This window comes from Asparagus officinalis, chromosome 1, assembly GCF_001876935.1.
Source record: "Asparagus officinalis chromosome 1, Aspof.V1, whole genome shotgun sequence".
NCBI classification, from domain to species: domain Eukaryota; kingdom Viridiplantae; phylum Streptophyta; class Magnoliopsida; order Asparagales; family Asparagaceae; genus Asparagus; species Asparagus officinalis.
In genome coordinates, this window is record NC_033794.1 from 114,895,498 (window position 1) to 114,915,506 (window position 20,009).

Here is a 20,009-nt window from a genome sequence, read left to right on the forward strand (position 1 = left end):
TCTCTCTCTCTATATATATATATATTTATTTATTTATTAATATATACATATATGGTAATATGAACCAAAAGAGGCTCAGTGCATTTAAAGAATGCACAATCTGAGTCGGCCATTCATAACCCTAAAAAGATCTCGGCCCTCTATTCAAAAACCATGCCAAAAGTGCCTGTCCCCCTATTCTCATTTCAAACCAGATCCCAGAGCCCCCCCTTTTTCAAAAACAAAAAAAAAAAACTCAGAGCCCCCCTCCTCTCCTCCGCCCGACCTCGTCGCCGGAACTCGCCGCCGCTCCGCTCCCCGCCCTCGAGTTCAGAAATAACCTTCTTTAAGTATTGCCTTACATTCTTTATTGGTTTTATTTGATTTTCCTCTCTGTTTAGCTTATCTCTGCGGCAAGCGAACAAATACCTGTCATTTTGTACAATTTGATAACTGTTATATTCTCTTCTAAAAGTATTAGATTGATTATCTTTATATATACACGAACCAATTACATCTACACAAAGGATTTCACAAAATAATATGAACGTTGTAGCGATGGGATTGAGATTTGCTTTGATCAGTGCTGGCAAATCGTTGCATAATGTTTCATTGCTTGATTAGGCATCACTAGAGGGTGTGGTTGGCAAAAGATCTGTGCTTTAATTAATCTTGCGTCTTACTACCTTGTGGGGATTCCAATTTCTGTTGTCTTGACTTTTGTTCTCCATCTTGAAACAAAGGTGGACTCTTCTTATGAATTTCTGTCCAGTTTTTTTCCAAACATTTTAATAAATTTTTGTCTGAAAATTATATTTTAGGCGGTCTGATAGTTTCTTAATGTGATGAACAGGGTCTTTGGACAGGAATCACATGTGCACTATTTGCTCAACCTTTCCTCCTTTCAGTAACTACGCTTCGAGCGGACTGGGACAAAGAGGTAATTTTCTGTTATGCTATAACTTCAACTGTAATAATACCAAATTTATTTTGTGGATACAATACCATGGCAACTTTCACATTTCTATTCTTTGAGTTTTCTTATTCTGTAATTATTCACATAACTTAGTAATACATCGGCAGAGTACAATTGCCGGCGAATTCATCCAATTATTTTCGTAAGGACATAAAAAACATGTTTGTTTCTAATTAATAAAATATTCTTTTTTTTTACCTCCTTTTATGCGAACACAAAGAATTTGTAACCATTTTCCTTTGCATCTAGAAATTGTGTTTTTGGTTGGTAACCTGCATTTGTTACAATTCCTGATAAGTAAAAACAGAAAACATTCTGTAATCAAGTTCATATAAGTTTCCATAAACATCGAGGTATCCAAGTTGTGTATATATATCAGATGCACACATATAACCAAATTGCTTATGTTAATGTTTGAAAGTCAAAATGGATTTATGGTATACATAATTAGGAAAAAAATACATATCATGATTATATTGCAATTACCTTATACTGTGCCAATTTAATTTTAGTCTTTTACTGTTTTACAGGTTAAGAAGGCGACAGATAGAGTTTATGAATCCACTATCCCTATGCATACAGCAACAACAACGGAAACAACAGCAGCAACAACAGCAGCAGCAAATTCAAACTAAAATATATCACTTTCCTGGTGATTCGCCCTTCAATTGGAGTCGAAATTATTTTTTGGAGTAAGAGAAAAATCTCCCCAAGCTCATTGCATTCAGAGGCTAAATGAATTACAGTAAGAAAGTACAGGAGCAAGCAAGCAGATAGAGAATAAAGGATAAGAGAATGACACATTTTGTAGTTCGTTGTAAATGAGAAATTGATGTACGTCTCCAGTATTCAATGAAAATGTGATTTTAACCCTGTTCTTCTTTGTCTTTTCTGTATATGGTTGTTCGGTTAATCTGTAAGACCTTTTCAACCTCTTGTCAAGACAATATTTCAATGAAATAGCAATTCAGATGATGAATATTCATTCAAGCAGCCACTAATTTTGGTGAATAGAATGGGGTTCAGATTCCTGATGTCCACATCAACTTTGGTGAATAAAATGGAGTTAGAAGCGTATAACGTCCCTGTACAAAAACGGACAAATTTTCAAAACCAACTCTTTTGGTTTTTTATTTGTAAAAAACGACCTATTTCAGTTTTATTTGCAAAAACCGACCTGGTTTCAGCCTCAGCGCTGAAACCAGGTCGGTTTTTAAAAAAAAGTTTCCGAAACTTCACGGGAGTTGAACTCCCGTGAAGTTTAGCAGCTTTTAATTAAGTTGCTAAACTTCACGGGAGTTCAACTCCCGTGAAGTTTCACAGTTAAAAAAAAATTTGAACTGTGAAACTTCACGGGAGTTGAACTCTCGTGAAGTTTAGCAGCTTAATTAAAAGCTGCTAAACTTCACGGGAGTTCAACTCCCGTGAAGTTTCGGAAAAAAATTTTCAAAAACCGACCTGGTTTCAGTGCTGAGGCTGAAACCAGGTCGGTTTTTACAAATATTTTAAAAATGGGTCGTTTTTTACAAATAAAAAATCAAAAAGGTTGGTTTTGAAAATTTGTCCGTACAAAAACATACATGACTTGATTGTGTGGCACGTGATTCTATTGTTGTATGTTATGCAACAACTATATCAAATTACAATAAATACGAAGTGGATAATATAGAAAAAAAAATTGGAAAATTAAAAGAATCTGTTGGTCTAAAAAGGTAATCACGTTGAAGCACTTCAGGGATGATTCATAGACCACAGCAACTGAAAGTCACCTATAATGAGGAGGAAGAAATTTCTCGCAATTTTATAAAAAAATTTGCTGATGATGTTTTTTAGGGAACGGGAGAAGAATTTCCCTATACGTCTTTATCTCTGCTCTGGACTAGTTCGAAAGTCTAGACAGACAAGAATAATGTCAAAAAAAAAAAAAAAGAGTAAGTTCCAACTCATGAGAATTATGTGAAAATAAATAATGGAGACTTGATTAAACCATGAAAAAAAAAATCTTTTCCGAACAGTCTTTTGATATTTAAATCCAACATGTCTCACTGCTCCAATTACATTGTGTTGCTGCGTTACGCAGTCCACTCAACAATGTGTTCTACAACCAGTATCTCGAAACTTACTAACAAATATAAACATTGCAAACACGAGAAAATATGTCTGTTTAACGTTGGAACTACATATATACTTGAAACACTGCAGTTCCAAATGAAACGTTTCTCAGCTTAAATACAAATAGTAACTCTCTTATTTCAAAGTTATTCTGCTTGCCCGACAACATTATAGAGCAGCCAAGTATGTTGAAATTTGGATGTAGCCGGAATCAATTCTTATGCTGCAACCTTCCGCTCTCAGCACCAGCATAAGGATCAACAATAACATTTATCACAGCTGGTTTTTTCGCAGAGAATGATTCTGAAAGAGCTGACTTTAATTCTCGAGGGTTACTGGCGAGATAACCTTTGCCTCCGAAAGCTTCCATCATTGTGTGATATGCTGCCTCAGGAACAAAAGAAGTCGGGGCTGGGTCATCCTTATAAGGCCCAGTTATTTCATCGGAGTTTCTTCGATCACCTCCATATACACCGCCATTATTAAAGACGATCACGATAACAGGCAATTGATATCTCACCAATGTCTGTTAAGAGTTTGTAAAGGGAATTACTTGATAAATACTTGATCATAAACAAGCTAAAATAAAGTTTTTTATGGTACTGTAATATGCAAGGGATAAAATTACTGCAGATGTGTTAGGCATAAAATGATACGAGTAACAACTGGTAAAGTACACAATTAAGCCTTATGAGCATTGATATCCTTATGGTAGTTGGCGCACTTGTTTACTACAATTAGAAGTGGTGGAAAGATTTAAAAGGAAATGCATGTGAAATGCAGAGCATGTATTTATTATTACCTAAGTTGACATGTACTCAAATTTGCACTGAAGTTTGCAGATATAACCAATAGGTTTAAAATACGGCAAGGCTGTTCTGGGTATCCTAATGGAAGAGCTTGGCAATGACGTGATATACTTCAGTGCCTTTACTGAAGTTGTTTCCAAGTCAGCACCCTAGGCACTTGAGCTAATTTTCTTGCTATGTTATGAAACGGTGAGCATGAATATAGAGAATGATCCTTAAATTATATTTCAGTACCATAATCTAAATAAATATACCCCGTTTGAATACAGAAGAAATATAGATCTAACTAACACAACCAGCAGAGAGTTCAACCTTAATTTCTGGCATTTTTAGGGCTGCAACTTTAGATTCTTGGCTTGTGACAGATGAATGCAAGTCTCTACGTCAAAACTCGCTGTGTCTTCTATTTAGAGAAACTTATCAAAACTGTAATTTGTAGGACTGCTCCTCATCAGGGATTCAGGGGATTAATTGGGGATAGGGAGGCTGATCTGTACTCTGTACTATTTGTTACTCGTGTTTAATACAAACTCAAAAGTTCGCAAAAGAAGCCACTGGAACCATTTGTACCTTGTACACAGACTGCACGATAAATAAGGTAGTAGGCCTTGGATGCTATATTGCCTCGCTACATTCTAAAGCAACTTCATTTCTACCCAATTGTGAGGGTTCATAGCTAATAATAAAGTTGACATATGGTACTAAACTTTTGATAAGGATTTTCAGGCACTTTTTTAACTTATTGTGCTCAGCCCATTTTAGTGAAAGAAGTCTTGGAAATGATGTTTTGGCATTCTAATGTTACTAGATAAAACAAATGGCAGTCTAAATATGCTGCAGGTATCCTGCATTAAAAATGTGCTTCCATCTTTGTAAAATGGATGAAGAAGAGCATTTTCCGTTGGTATGTAAGGTGTGTTTCATATAATATTATAGAATAAAAGTTCTCAACTTCACTCCCTACATAAGAATTCGTAAATTCAAAGGATCTTATTATTGAACATTACCATACATGCTCTGGTGCAGCATGCAGATTTATAATTAACAAGTTGTTTGCATAATTTCACTGAATGAACAGCTACTTTTAGTTTCATGAATTTCAATAAAACATTATAATATAAGAATTAGGAAGCTAAAACAGATCGCCAATGCAAGAGATCAAATCATTCTTCGTCAATCATATCAACATTCAGTTTCAAAGATTAACAACAAACCAAAATTTTCTAATCAAAGATGAAAACAGAGGTAAAAGAAAAGATGAATAGATTTGGGACCTCGTAAAATTGTTAATATACTTTTTAATTTGTTTTCATCATTCCATTTTATCCTACCAACATTTTTAGAGAAACTAATAAGAATATGTTGTTATAATAATAATAATATATTAAACGGTTTTTCTATAGAGTGCCCTTGGGCACTCTATAAGAGAGGAGAGAGATAGAGAGAAATGAATGAGGAGGGGGACCCCCTGATTTGCATTGGGATCCTCTCTTCATTCATTTCTCTCTATCTCTCTCCTCTCTTATAGAGTGCCCAAGGGCACTCTATAGAAAAACCGTATATTAAATTAACTTAGCTATTACTTAAATTATTAATTAATTATAATTAAAAACTAATATAGGATAATTTTAGCCTCAAACCGATCAGCTACATAATTAAGACATGAGTTTCTTTTTGCTCCTTTATAAAAATCATTATTTCTAAAATTATTAATAATCATTTACTAATAACAAATAAGATAATACTCTGAATACAGCAGTATTTCAATACAAAAACTATCGTAAACATTGATTGCTAAATATGTAATCCTGAAGTTGTAAAAATTAAGATATATCCTAATTTCTGTCAATTTTCACTTCTAAATTTACGTACATCTTACGCAAACACTTAAAACTTTTTTCAAAATGCTTTATTTTAAATCTTTTTTTTTTTCTTTGAATCATTTTATCACCTAACTGTCCATGAGAAAAATCCTAAACATAAAACAAATACATCCATGTGCAATGCACGTGCACTATACTAGTTTTCGTTGCACCTGCTTGATACTAGTTTTTATAAAATGGACGAAGAAGAGCATTTTCCACTGGTATGTAGGGTGTGCTTCATATAATATTATAGAATAGAAGTTTTCACCTTCACTCCCTGCCAGTGTAATCATGGATTATTTGGGCACTAATTCAAACCTATATAAGAACTCACAAATTCAAAGGAGCTTATTATTGAACATTACCATACATGCTCTGGTGCAGCATGCAGGAAATTATTCAAAATCAGCATCCTAGTCACATATGGATCCTATGTAGCAAATTCATGAACTGAAGCTTGTATACACATCCAATATGTATTTGTGTCTCTCTGTGGTTGTGTCCCAGGTCCCATATGCGTACTACATGTACTGAATAGGGACACACCCCAAATATGTGCTACATGTACTGTACATAATACTTGTAAAACAAGCATGCAGAATATGGTTTCACGTGGTGCATACGATTATACAAACATGATAAGGTGGTTCTTATTTCCATTTCATAAGTGTGCTTTGATTGATTCCAGAAAACAATAAGGTGTTACTTGCATCAACCACACAGAATGCTGGACTTAAAAGTTGATTTCAACAACTTGGATATCTTTAGGGTTGTGGTTGGCAACCCATGAAAAAACGGCCCAGGATCAGTCCTGGCTCATTTTTATCCTAAACTAGACTAAAATCAAACCAGGTAGGAGGTGGTTCAACAAAGAATCAATTTAAAGAGCTTTTTTCTGGAGGAAAAATGGGCCATTTGTGGCCTGTTTTTCGTCAATCAGGAAAATATCAGAACTGGGCTAGAACTGAGCCTAGCCCAGTTTTAGGTGTTGCCAAACACACCCTTAGATTAGAAATTTGGTCAGTAAATTATGTCCTTGAGGGGACCAATTTGCTGTCTTAACCTTTTCTTGTTTTCTATGTAGAGACTCATTCACAGTCTAGGTCCTTAAGGGCCAGCTCCACTACTAAAACTGAATAAGAAATAAAGGTAGATGTCTCAGGGTAACGCCATGCCCTTATATAGATTATTCGAGGGACAAGGTCAAGCTGTCATAAAATTATGGTAATTTGCCTTCTCAATATAACATTGAGCCCTTCTGCACATCCTGACATATGGCTGTAGGCGTTAAAAAAAATGCTTACAGACATACAAGTACCACTCGAAACAACATGGAGGAACAATATACACATCGTCAGGCAACACAACGCAGCGCGGCAGGACAAGGTGCCGCGGCTAAGGCGCGGCAGTCCAGGGTGCCGCGGCCAAGGCGCGGCAGCCAATGGTGCCGCGGCCAAGGCGCGGCAGTCCAAGGTGCCGCGGCTAAGGCGCGGCAACACGATGGAACGTGCTGATAACCGCCTCTTTGGCCGCGGCAGCCTATACTGCCGCGCCAATAGCCGCGGCAGTGTAGACTGCAGCGGCCAAAGAGAAATCAATCGGTCAGTTATTTCGCCCCCGTTTCAACTGTGGTGCACTGAAACCCCTATAAATACCTCCCTAAACACGAAGCAAAGGACAGAGAGCATCAAAGAGGGCTGATTAGAGAGCATTATTAGAGCAGAAAAGGCTTAAGCTTTTGGTGAATTAGAGCAAAAGAGAGAGTCTTCCTTCTTCACAAACATCTTCAAGAAGCTTTTGGCGATTCCTAGAGATCTAAGCTCTGACTTGATCTTTAGAAGAGTGAACATCTTACATCGATAAGATATTCGCTTTCAAATCTTTACTTCGATAAACGAAGGAACATTAAACCCCTCACGGTTCAATCAGAATCTGTGATTTGGTGGTCCACGAGTCAAAGCGCTCCCGGCACAGGCAAAGATCCCACGCAAGCAGCGATCCAAACAACGATCCTGCGTTTGTTTCTAAAAAGTTGTAATTTTTCTTTTGTTGTGTAAAAGAAGTCTTATAAAAAGACTATCTCTTTTGAATTTGTTGTAATCGACCGAAGATATAATGAATTCCATAACAAAACCAACTTTTGACGCAAACAAACTGGCGACCACAGTGGGAGCCAACGGTCTCGCTGCCGAGACCGTCGTGTCGCAGCCGATCAAGATTCTAGTTGAATCCATGGTCGAATACGAATTTGACCAAACCAAGTTTGAGGAATATCTCTCATCATCCTCTCCAAGATCTTCATTGTCTCGTAAATACAAGAGGATCTCACAATTAAGGAAGACCTACATGCCAAAGAAGGCACAAAATGAAGACTCTCTCCGGATTGTTGCTAAGAATTTTACTCGCAACACCTCTGCTCACAATGACTCTTATCTAGTTAAAGAGTCATCGAATCAAAGCCCACCGGCACTGACGAAGAGGGCTCGTCAGAGACAACGTCAGCGCCGTGCTCGCCAAATAGTTAAGGCATTTGAACAAACCGACGGAGTTCGTTATTACGCGGACTTAGAGTCGAGAAAACAACAAGTGGTTTGTTCAACGCAACGACAAACTACTCACGTTTCTGCACAATTCACGATGGAGGAATGGACACTCGTCAAAAGGGCTCGTTCGACCCTCAAAGAACGTATACAAAAGCGTCGTGCAAACGCAGCTTTGGAACAAACCGACGGGGTTCGTTATCATGCGGACTTAGAGTCGAGGAGGCATCGAGTTGTTCAGTTGTCCCAATGACCAATCACTCATGTCTCTGCTAAATTCACGACGGAGGAATGGACTATTGTCAAAAGGGCTCGTTCGACCCTCAAAGAACGTATACAAAAGCGTCGTGCAAACGCAGCTCTTGCCCGTGCTCTCTCACAACAAAGACGAGAAAGGGAGAAGGAAACGATGACCAAAGAACCGCCGAAATTCTGCCAAGTTTGGATTCCAAAAACTGGAGTTGTGCAAAATCAGCATTCGGAGCCCGTTAAGACTCCATACCCACAAGGGGGTGGTTCTAAACGTGCGACTCCCGACATAACCTTGGATCGTTTAAAGGCAATAATAAATTGTCCTGAGAATGTCAACAAGGTTTTACACTCTCAGAAGAAGACGCATTCACCAAAAGACATCGTCATACCTGGGAGGTCATGCCAACAAACGATACGATTTTTTGGCAATCATACCAATGAATCGTATTATCAAATTGGAGGTGTGAATAAATTTCGAAAAAGAACTATTCATTCTCATTGTTCCTGTGCACGACTTATAAGATCAGCTGTCCAAGATGATGAATTCCCTGAAGTCACCACCAACGTGGCTGATAAAAGAAAATCTAAGCGGCATTCAAGTAACTCAAATCCCGACTTTTCCCCGAGAGGAAAAGTCAATCCAAGAATTGCTCAAAGGATGTCTCGACTCCAATTAGGAGCCATTAGACGCAGAGATTACAAAAGAATGCAAGAAGGAATGTCCTCGGAGGATGAATTCTTAGACACTTGTTCAGCCATTGCTTCTGATGATACAATGTCTAGCACGGGACAAACCAAAGAATTGTTCACAATCACTTCTGATCAATTTGCTCAAATGTTTCAAGAAGCTCTAGCGAAGCAACGTGATGAAATCAGAGCTGAGGTGAAGACAGAGATGGAGTTAGCTATTCAACAAATGAGAGAGTTGCTAACTCAACAACCTCAACCTCCTGAGTCCAGTCAGCGAGCTGAATCCAGCCGCCACACTCAGAATGTGGCAGATGATAGTGATCCAGAAGTGGATGAAGTCATCTTTGCTGATACACCTCCCAATAGCAATAACGCTGGGGGTGGTTTAACACACCCTCCCAATAACGATATTGGGGGTGGTTCAATGGCACCTCTTACAGGGGGTGGTCTAACTCATTCTCCTCAACGTCCTTCAAATGAAGACATAGACGATGATGAGAAAATGAAAGAGCTTGAAAACAAAATCAACGCTTTGATGACGGCTCAAGAAGTGAAAAAGACGGGTATTCCATGTCCCTATCCAAGAGAATGGAATTCAATACCGTACCCGGCAAAATTCAACATGATTAACTTCACACCGTTTGACGGGAAGAACTCGCCTATTCAGCACTTGATTTATTTCAAGTCTCATTTGAGTATGATCTTCGGAAATGAGGCTTTAATGGTCCGGTCATTCGTTGGCACCCTTCGCGGGTCGGCCTTCGATTGGTACCGACGGCTCAAGCCAGGGAGCATCAATTGCTGGGATGACATAGAAAATTTGTTCCTCAGCAACTTCTTCGATGATGACACCGAAGTGTCAATCGAAACCCTTCTGGATGAAAAACAAAAAGACGAAGAGTCAGTTGACAATTTTGTCAAGCGCTTCCGTAACAAGGCAATGAATTGCAGAGATCCTGTTACAGAGGAGTTCATTCTACAAACATGCCACAATAATCTCTCTATCGATGTCCTGGAAGCTCTGGGGGTCGTACCATCCAAAACTTGGAAAGATTTGAAAATGCGCGGTGAACAAGCTGAACACTTTCTTAAAAGAAAGAAAGCTGAGAGAAGCCAACCGACGACATCTACAATCACTGGGAACGCGACTCCCGATCCGAGGTTTCAAAAGGAGTATTCTTTCGAAGATGATGAAGCTCCAGCCATCTTGGAATACCTCCTCGCCAATGACAAAATCGAGCTACCACCTATTAAAGATCAGGATGGAGCTAAGAGGATTACGGATCCAAACTACTGTGCGTACCACAGAAGGGTTCTTCATCCCACTGAGATTTGCTTCGGACTCAAAAATAAAATCCAAGCATTAATTGACTCCGGCGTCATAACGGCGAAAGAGGTCGAGTAAAGACACACGAGTATAAACTGTTTTCCCCAACTCTATTGGGTACACGAGTATAAACTGTTTCCTCACACTCCGAAGAGTATACGAGTATAAACTGCTCCTCGATACTCCAACAGGTATATGAGTCTAAACTATTTCCTTTCTTTCACGGGAAATTCCTGGAGAGCGTCATGTATAGTACTCTTAAGGATAACCTGATCATGCAGCTGAATATAATGATAGACCCAGTTTCACAAAGGAAGCTGGGGGTGGATGGTTCATGTAACGGGAAGTTCTCGAAAGAATGCTATATGTAATTTTCTTAGGGATAACCCGATCATTACAAACAAGGTGATAAACACTACATCCCCACGGTGATTTCTGAATACTCTTTTGCTGAGATGAGATTCGATCACTTTTTTAGATCAATCTTCCCTCACAAAACTCATATTTGGTCAAACCTTTAAACAGTTAGGACCAAAGCCAAAATCCCCTCTCGATTCGTTCCATGAACGAGAGGTCCACAAATTGAACGATCAAACCTTTAAACAGTTAGGATCGTCTCAAATTCCCATCTTGGTCAAACCTTTAAACAGTTAGGACCAAAGCCAAAATCCCCTCTCGATTCGTTCCATGAACGAGAGGTCCACAAATTGAACGATCAAACCTTTAAACAGTTAGGATCGTCTCAAATTCCCATCTTGGTCAAACCTTTAAACAGTTAGGACCAAAACCAAAATCCCCTCTCGATTCGTTCCATGAACGAGAGGTCCACAAATTGAACGATCAAACCTTTAAACAGTTAGGATCGTCTCAAATTCCCATTTTGGTCAAACCTTTAAACAGTTAGGACCAAAGCCAAAATCTCCTCTCGATTCGTTCCATGAACGAGAGGTCTACAAATTGAACGATCAAACCTTTAAACAGTTAGGATCGTCTCAAATTCCCATCTTGGTCAAACCTTTAAACAGTTAGGACCAAAACCAAAATCCCCTCTCGATTCCTTCCATGAACGAGAGGTCCACAAATTGAACGATCAAACCTTTAAACAGTTAGGATCGTCTCAAATTCCCATCTTGGTCAAACCTTTAAACAGTTAGGACCAAAGCCAAAATCCCCTCTCGATTCGTTCCATGAACGAGAGGTCCACAAATTGAACGATCAAACCTTTAAACAGTTAGGATCGTCTCAAATTCCCATCTTGGTCAAACCTTTAAACAGTTAGGACCAAAGCCAAAATCCCCTCTCGATTCGTTCCATGAACGAGAGGTCCACAAATTGAACGATCAAACCTTTAAACAGTTAGGATCGTCTCAAATTCCCATCTTGGTCAAACCTTTAAACAGTTAGGACCAAAGCCAAAATCCCCTCTCGATTCGTTCCATGAACGAGAGGTCCACAAATTGAACGATCAAACCTTTAAACAGTTAGGATCGTCTCAAATTCCCATCTTGGTCAAACCTTTAAACAGTTAGGACCAAAGCCAAAATCCCCTCTCGATTCGTTCCATGAACGAGAGGTCCACAAATTGAACGATCAAACCTTTAAACAGTTAGGATCGTCTCAAATTCCCATCTTGGTCAAACCTTTAAACAGTTAGGACCAAAGCCAAAATCCCCTCTCGATTCGTTCCATGAACGAGAGGTCCACAAATTGAACGATCAAACCTTTAAACAGTTAGGATCGTCTCAAATTCCCATCTTGGTCAAACCTTTAAACAGTTAGGACCAAAGCCAAAATCCCCTCTCGATTCGTTCCATGAACGAGAGGTCCACAAATTGAACGATCAAACCTTTAAACAGTTAGGATCGTCTCAAATTCCCATCTTGGTCAAACCTTTAAACAGTTAGGACCAAAGCCAAAATCCCCTCTCGATTCGTTCCATGAACGAGAGGTCCACAAATTGAACGATCAAACCTTTAAACAGTTAGGATCGTCTCAAATTCCCATCTTGGTCAAACCTTTAAACAGTTAGGACCAAAGCCAAAATCCCCTCTCGATTCGTTCCATGAACGAGAGGTCCACAAATTGAACGATCAAACCTTTAAACAGTTAGGATCGTCTCAAATTCCCATCTTGGTCAAACCTTTAAACAGTTAGGACCAAAGCCAAAATCCCCTCTCGATTCGTTCCATGAACGAGAGGTCCACAAATTGAACGATCAAACCTTTAAACAGTTAGGATCGTCTCAAATTCCCATCTTGGTCAAACCTTTAAACAGTTAGGACCAAAGCCAAAATCCCCTCTCGATTCGTTCCATGAACGAGAGGTCCACAAATTGAACGATCAAACCTTTAAACAGTTAGGATCGTCTCAAATTCCCATCTTGGTCAAACCTTTAAACAGTTAGGACCAAAGCCAAAATCCCCTCTCGATTCGTTCCATGAACGAGAGGTCCACAAATTGAACGATCAAACCTTTAAACAGTTAGGATCGTCTCAAATTCCCATCTTGGTCAAACCTTTAAACAGTTAGGACCAAAGCCAAAATCCCCTCTCGATTCGTTCCATGAACGAGAGGTCCACAAATTGAACGATCAAACCTTTAAACAGTTAGGATCGTCTCAAATTCCCATCTTGGTCAAACCTTTAAACAGTTAGGACCAAAGCCAAAATCCCCTCTCGATTCGTTCCATGAACGAGAGGTCCACAAATTGAACGATCAAACCTTTAAACAGTTAGGATCGTCTCAAATTCCCATCTTGGTCAAACCTTTAAACAGTTAGGACCAAAGCCAAAATCCCCTCTCGATTCGTTCCATGAACGAGAGGTCCACAAATTGAACGATCAAACCTTTAAACAGTTAGGATCGTCTCAAATTCCCATCTTGGTCAAACCTTTAAACAGTTAGGACCAAAGCCAAAATCCCCTCTCGATTCGTTCCATGAACGAGAGGTCCACAAATTGAACGATCAAACCTTTAAACAGTTAGGATCGTCTCAAATTCCCATCTTGGTCAAACCTTTAAACAGTTAGGACCAAAGCCAAAATCCCCTCTCGATTCGTTCCATGAACGAGAGGTCCACAAATTGAACGATCAAACCTTTAAACAGTTAGGATCGTCTCAAATTCCCATCTTGGTCAAACCTTTAAACAGTTAGGACCAAAGCCAAAATCCCCTCTCGATTCGTTCCATGAACGAGAGGTCCACAAATTGAACGATCAAACCTTTAAACAGTTAGGATCGTCTCAAATTCCCATCTTGGTCAAACCTTTAAACAGTTAGGACCAAAGCCAAAATCCCCTCTCGATTCGTTCCATGAACGAGAGGTCCACAAATTGAACGATCAAACCTTTAAACAGTTAGGATCGTCTCAAATTCCCATCTTGGTCAAACCTTTAAACAGTTAGGACCAAAGCCAAAATCCCCTCTCGATTCGTTCCATGAACGAGAGGTCCACAAATTGAACGATCAAACCTTTAAACAGTTAGGATCGTCTCAAATTCCCATCTTGGTCAAACCTTTAAACAGTTAGGACCAAAGCCAAAATCCCCTCTCGATTCGTTCCATGAACGAGAGGTCCACAAATTGAACGATCAAACCTTTAAACAGTTAGGATCGTCTCAAATTCCCATCTTGGTCAAACCTTTAAACAGTTAGGACCAAAGCCAAAATCCCCTCTCGATTCGTTCCATGAACGAGAGGTCCACAAATTGAACGATCAAACCTTTAAACAGTTAGGATCGTCTCAAATTCCCATCTTGGTCAAACCTTTAAACAGTTAGGACCAAAGCCAAAATCCCCTCTCGATTCGTTCCATGAACGAGAGGTCCACAAATTGAACGATCAAACCTTTAAACAGTTAGGATCGTCTCAAATTCCCATCTTGGTCAAACCTTTAAACAGTTAGGACCAAAGCCAAAATCCCCTCTCGATTCGTTCCATGAACGAGAGGTCCACAAATTGAACGATCAAACCTTTAAACAGTTAGGATCGTCTCAAATTCCCATCTTGGTCAAACCTTTAAACAGTTAGGACCAAAGCCAAAATCCCCTCTCGATTCGTTCCATGAACGAGAGGTCCACAAATTGAACGATCAAACCTTTAAACAGTTAGGATCGTCTCAAATTCCCATCTTGGTCAAACCTTTAAACAGTTAGGACCAAAGCCAAAATCCCCTCTCGATTCGTTCCATGAACGAGAGGTCCACAAATTGAACGATCAAACCTTTAAACAGTTAGGATCGTCTCAAATTCCCATCTTCGCCAATAGCCGCGGCAGTGTAGACTGCAGCGGCCAAAGAGAAATCAATCGGTCAGTTATTTCGCCCCCGTTTCAACTGTGGTGCACTGAAACCCCTATAAATACCTCCCTAAACACGAAGCAAAGGACAGAGAGCATCAAAGAGGGCTGATTAGAGAGCATTATTAGAGCAGAAAAGGCTTAAGCTTTTGGTGAATTAGAGCAAAAGAGAGAGTCTTCCTTCTTCACAAACATCTTCAAGAAGCTTTTGGCGATTCCTAGAGATCTAAGCTCTGACTTGATCTTTAGAAGAGTGAACATCTTACATCGATAAGATATTCGCTTCAAATTCTTACTTCGATGAACGAAGCAAGAATCATTAAACCCCTCACGGTTCAATCAGAATCTGTGATTTGGTGGTCCACGAGTCAAAGCGCTCCCGGCACAGGCAAAGATCCCACGCAAGCAGCGATCCAAACAACGATCCTGCGTTTGTTTCTAAAAAGTTATAATTTTCCTTTTGTTGTGTAAAAGAAGTCTTACAAAAAGACTATCTCTTTTGAATTTGTTGTAATCGACCGAAGATATAATGAATTCCATAACAAAACCAACTTTTGACGCAAACAATGGCATGTTTTTGACAGATTTGCATATGATGATTCAAACAACCTAGAATGGCAAAATATCTCTAAAGTCTTAGCCATTTTACTCTTATGCTAGTTATGCATTGTCCCAAATAAAAAAATTTAAACATATAAGAAATTGATACAGCTGGTCCTCAATCCCATGAATATAAAGTATGAAAACCAAAAATATTTAACATCAATTAATTAACAAGAAATCATACACATAATAGGAAAAATTTGCAACTTACCTCAACCTCCATGGCACTAAACCCAAAACCCGAATCCCCTTCAACCGCAACAACCAATCTCCCTGGTGAAGCAACTGCAGCTGCAACGCAGTACCCTAAACCAACCCCCATAGTCCCCCAAGTTCCTGCATCCAACCTCGTCCTCGGCTCATTTTGAATCAATACCGCTCTCCCAACATCCATTGTGTTTGCACCCTCTGACACCAGTACTGGAGCAGGACTCCCTTCTGCAAGAATTGCGTCTCTTATAATCTTCATTGGTGTAAAGAAATTGAAAGGCACCACTTCCTTTGCCAACTGTGCCTCCATCTTTGCCACATTATCCTTTACCTTCTTACTTATGGCCTCAACCCAAGGATGAGACTTCCCAAAACTGAAAGGATTGTCCTTAATCTCCACATTGATCATATCAAGAACTTGTTGTGCATCACCTACCAAGCCCAAGTGAGGCTTCCGAAGATCAATCTCTTCCTTAGATATATCAACTAATATAAACTTCACATCTTTAGACCATTTAGGAGGCTCACCAAAGTGTAACAACCAATTAAGACGTGCACCAACAACTAAGGCAACATCACACTGGCCAATAGCTAAAGATCGAGCAGCGGTTGCAGCTAGCTCATGAGTATCCGGAACCAATCCTTTTCCCATGGGAGTTGGAAGAAAAGGAATTCCCGTAATATCGATTAATTTCTTTAAGGCATTCTCTGCCCGAGCATATGCTGCGCCTTTTCCAAATACAATCAAAGGCCTCTCTGCCTTCCTAAGCAAAGAAACAGCTGATTGGATATCTTGGTTTTCTGAAACTCTACATTCTTGAATCCTTGGAAATTGCGACTCTGCTAAAAGCCTAGTAGCATCTGCTTCCGATATTTTCTGGTGTAAGACGTCAGATGGGAGGTCCAAATAGCAACCACCAGGCCGACCGGATATGGCATTGTTTATAACTTCGAAGACCAATCGTGGAATTTGAGAGATGTCAGTGGCTTTTGCTGCGAGTTTCACAAAGGGCTTCACCGCCACAATCTGATCCAGTTCCTGCAATCATAACTCACAAGTTTGGTGATAATGTTAACTGGTCAGGATTAAAATTCAGAAAGAGGGAAATTATAGAAAAGCATTCCAAAGCAATAAAAGTACCATAAAACTTTTAAGAAACTACGATGTGGTGTGTAAAATTGCTAAATTTAATTTCTTCAGTACAGAAAACATAAGATAAGTAGACCAAAACCTTAACATCTCATACAATAATACGCATTTTGTCGTTTGAAAATTCAAAAAATTATGAATAGTTTACAAAGCAAAATAATCTCAAACCCACAATACTTTTTTCTTTAAACTAAGTGAACAGTAAAGAGGTGTGAAGTGTGAGATAAATTTGTCAAGGGAAACCACGTCAGTCATAAAGAATTTTATTAAATTTGACTCGAAAATAAAGAAAGGTTAAGCTATTTCATATGAAAAAGAGAATTAACTTTTGGGAATTGTACAAATATTCCAAGTAAGTAGTAATATGACAAATCTTAATCTATGAATTAGAAAACGAAGATGATATTAAATAGACATAACTCATTCATGGATTTTTCAATTCTGAATACGAGTATGTGATGTAGAGCTGGATGCATTGACCTACCTTCAGTTTGATCCCCAAAAAAAAAAATGCAGCATATCTTCCGCTCCATATCGAAATAAACCTATTACCTCTCACTTTTAAGCTACAGAGAGAAACAGAGTTTGCTGTGTACAATCATAACACTACCTAAATTTTAAGCACTTGTAATAGGGTAAAGTCTCTGATTCTCTATTTTCTTTACTAGTTTTGGTAACTTTTGTTAGTTAACTAGAACTCCTTTCCAATCTCGTCTTCCAATAGCCTGCTTAGTTGTAACGAACTTTTAGGTACGATCAAATTTTTCCTTTTCTAGTTTTAGTATATTTCTTGTCTAAGTCTATTGGCTACAAACTTGGATATTCATAAATATGTTTTGAACCAAAATTCTTTCTCGAAATCAAACCTTTTGGTGACTTCTGATTCTCTCATTATTGGAAACTTTGGTTCCAATAATTTTTGGCACTCCTAATCTATACAAGTATAATAAACTGAAGCCACAATCACACATAAAATATAGCTACAATTTATTTCAACAACTAACAGTAGTACAGTACCCACCACCCAATAATTAGTGCATAACTCACGAATATCCCAATAATCCAGATTCCAGATTAGTTAACAGAAATGATCGCTCACACACTGGTAATCAAGCTATGACAATTTATACGTACAACCTGAATAATTAAGGACTTTTTTCCAAAAAATTGTAGTAGGTGTGAGAAGCTATCTTTAACTGGATTACTTTGACCACCAGAAAGCATTATGACTCTAATGCATACGCCTAAATGTCAAAGGGGTACAAATCCTAATTTTTCATTCTAGCCACAATTTATAGTATCTTTTTGGTAGCTAATTAGGACCACTTCCAATTTCAGATTCTCATTAGATTTGAACCTGGACTGCTGAGTTCGCCACAATTTCTTCTTTTAGATGCCATCAGTTTTTAAGTGTGCTAGTTCTAGTAGATTTATTGCCCTAAGCTTACGGCTTCAATCTTGGTATCCATAACATATTTCTCTAATTAACATTCTTCCTTTATCTCTTTCAAATAAATTTCACTCCCCATCATTCTTTTTGCTTATGTTCTCCACGAAAAAAATCAATCCAACTACTGACCAGTGTATAATTCTCATATTTCCCAATAATTCACAAACATTTAAAAACGTTGGTAGTAACTAAAGAACAGATTGCACCTTTATCTTTTACCTGGAAATCTCCTCTCCCAAAATCCCTCTGATCGCAAGATCCCGAGATCATCACCGCCGGCCAAGCCATTCGCCTGAGCGTTGGCAAGTTCCGGCGACCGTGCGACTTGCAGCCGGGGCCGGCAGACGGTGAGGAAGGACACCTGGAGCTCCGCGATAGGTAGCCGTAGGCGGTGCCAGCGTAACCCCGCTGACTGTCGTTGTGGAACGCTCGATGATCGGACGCCGGCGGCCACCGCTAGTGAGTCGGCGACGGACGGTGACGGGGCATCCGACCGACGCCGAACATGTCGCCGTCACTTCGCCGCGGCGTAGCGGAGCGGGCGACGAGGGTACGGCGCGTCGATTTGGCGAGGGGAGAGGTCGCCATTGATGGTGGGTGGAGGTTGATTAGGTTGAGGGTTTTCGGGGGGAGTGAGGATTTGGGGTGGGGGGTTTTGGCTATTTTATAGTGCTCCGCGGAGCAGTGGATGCTGACGCTGTTTCTGTATTGTGCGAGCAGCTACTTTTTCATAATTGTAGATGATGAATCTCGTACACAATGTTCTAAGGGTGAATTTCAAAAAACACCCTGAACTTTGGGCCTCGTTGAAAAACAAACCGATGAAAACAATGTTTGGGAAATCCACAAAACCCCGCAACTTGTCTCACTTTGCTATACACCGTGAAGTTTAACTTGTCAGTGATAAAAAAAATCTACATTTGTGTTAGATTGCAAGTAAAGTTTCATGAGTACTCTTATTTTTCATCCCCTCTTTTTTTAAAAGAATATTTTTAATCTTCATTAATGATAAATTCCCATTGTTCAGCCTCTGTTTACATCTTCCAAAGAAATAATTTTTGAAATTTTCAAAGGTCTTTTTTGGATTTTACAAACTCTATAATGGTACAGTGCAAAACTCTCCAAAATTCCATAGGAGTTTCTGAAATTGGCTTTGCAATTTATCACCGTTTTGTCAACTTTTATGGGAGAGGAAGTGGAAGGATACAACATAGAACAATGAAAATATTAACAAAGACTATGCATGATTCTCAACATCATAATGGAAGCACTTTAAGAGAAATCATTGCATGTTCAATCACATGAGATAAAGGTTTTAAAAAATGTGAATAGGTTGGAAGAATCTTTAAGGAAAAATAACAAAAAAGGTCTAATAATCTGAACACTTTTATTTTGTAGTTTTCATATCATTACTGAAGTAAGTGATAATAGTGATTGATAACATACGACCTTACTCCAGCGGAGAAGAAAAAACCAAAAGCCGACGAATAGAAATTTGTAGCGAAAATAAAGTTGGAGGGCCTTGATGCAAAATAGCTCGTCCCTTGACTCCCTGGCGCTTGTTACTCTGCATCCCTATGCGATTCGGATGCGGTGCACCGCGGAATAGCATACCAAAGTGCTAACAGCAAGCTCATCCATTTGAGGCATATGCTAATTACGTCTGAGCTGCTGAGCAGCACCCCACTATCGAAAGTAAGAAATAAAACTACAATACTGCCCACGGATAGAATCTGAATGTTTGGGAGTG

At 39.2% G+C, this 20,009-nt stretch overlaps 1 protein-coding gene and 1 long non-coding RNA gene across 3 annotated transcripts; one reads left to right on the forward strand and one right to left on the reverse strand.

Annotated features, from left to right (window-relative positions):
* LOC109829097 lies at positions 70-1,832 on the forward strand. 2 transcript variants are annotated; one of them, XR_002243972.1, is made up of 4 exons: positions 70-329; positions 604-722; positions 833-919; positions 1,486-1,832. It is a non-coding gene; the product is annotated as an uncharacterized LOC109829097 (long non-coding RNA). The 2 variants fall into 2 exon arrangements; XR_002243971.1 differs by having other exon boundaries at positions 76-722.
* On the reverse strand, positions 2,949-18,578 carry LOC109829098 (2-hydroxyacyl-CoA lyase). Its single transcript, XM_020396192.1, has 3 exons — positions 18,479-18,578; positions 15,661-16,698; positions 2,949-3,593 (listed from the first exon to the last, which is right to left on the reverse strand). The coding sequence occupies exons 1-3, from the start codon at positions 18,545-18,547 to the stop codon at positions 3,279-3,281; spliced, it is 1,422 nt and encodes a 473-aa protein (XP_020251781.1). The 5' UTR covers positions 18,548-18,578; the 3' UTR covers positions 2,949-3,278.